Genomic DNA, 356 nt, shown 5'->3' with positions numbered 1-356 from the left:
GAAGAAGAAGAAGAAATAGGAGAACGAGGAGATTTCTACGGTCGATCTTCTACTTACCATCATCACCATCCTTCCCATATGTCTTCGTTCTATACAAAGAAGAATAGGCAACTTAGTTTCGGGGGACATGAGAATGGATATAGTACTCGCCGAGGTGTATGTACAGTCGGAGATCATCTCCATGGAGAACGAGGGGGAGAAGGAGGAACGGGTGGGAGGCTTCATCTTACAGGAGGCCAAACACGTTTCGCTTTTATGACGCTTCTCTCCTTAGCCATTCTAGGTAGGTAGGCAGCTGTTCATTCTTCCATGGATAAAGAAACAAAGAGATGGAGAGAGAGAAAGAGATAAAGAGA

The 356-nt window shown here is 44.9% G+C and overlaps 1 protein-coding gene across 1 annotated transcript; it reads left to right on the top strand.

Moving 5' to 3' along the window:
* CSUI_009748 (uncharacterized protein) lies at positions 1-291 on the top strand (the record flags this gene model as incomplete). Its single annotated transcript, XM_068069857.1, has 1 exon — positions 1-291. A coding segment is annotated over one exon (291 nt), but the record flags the coding sequence as incomplete, so codon positions are not given.
* Between the last annotated feature and the right edge of the window lie 65 nt (positions 292-356).

Source organism: Cystoisospora suis, assembly GCF_002600585.1.
Source record: "Cystoisospora suis strain Wien I chromosome Unknown contig_5973, whole genome shotgun sequence".
Classification (NCBI taxonomy): Eukaryota; Apicomplexa; class Conoidasida; order Eucoccidiorida; family Sarcocystidae; genus Cystoisospora; species Cystoisospora suis.
Note: the sequence above shows the minus strand (reverse complement) of the source record. Positions and strands in the feature narration are given on the sequence as shown.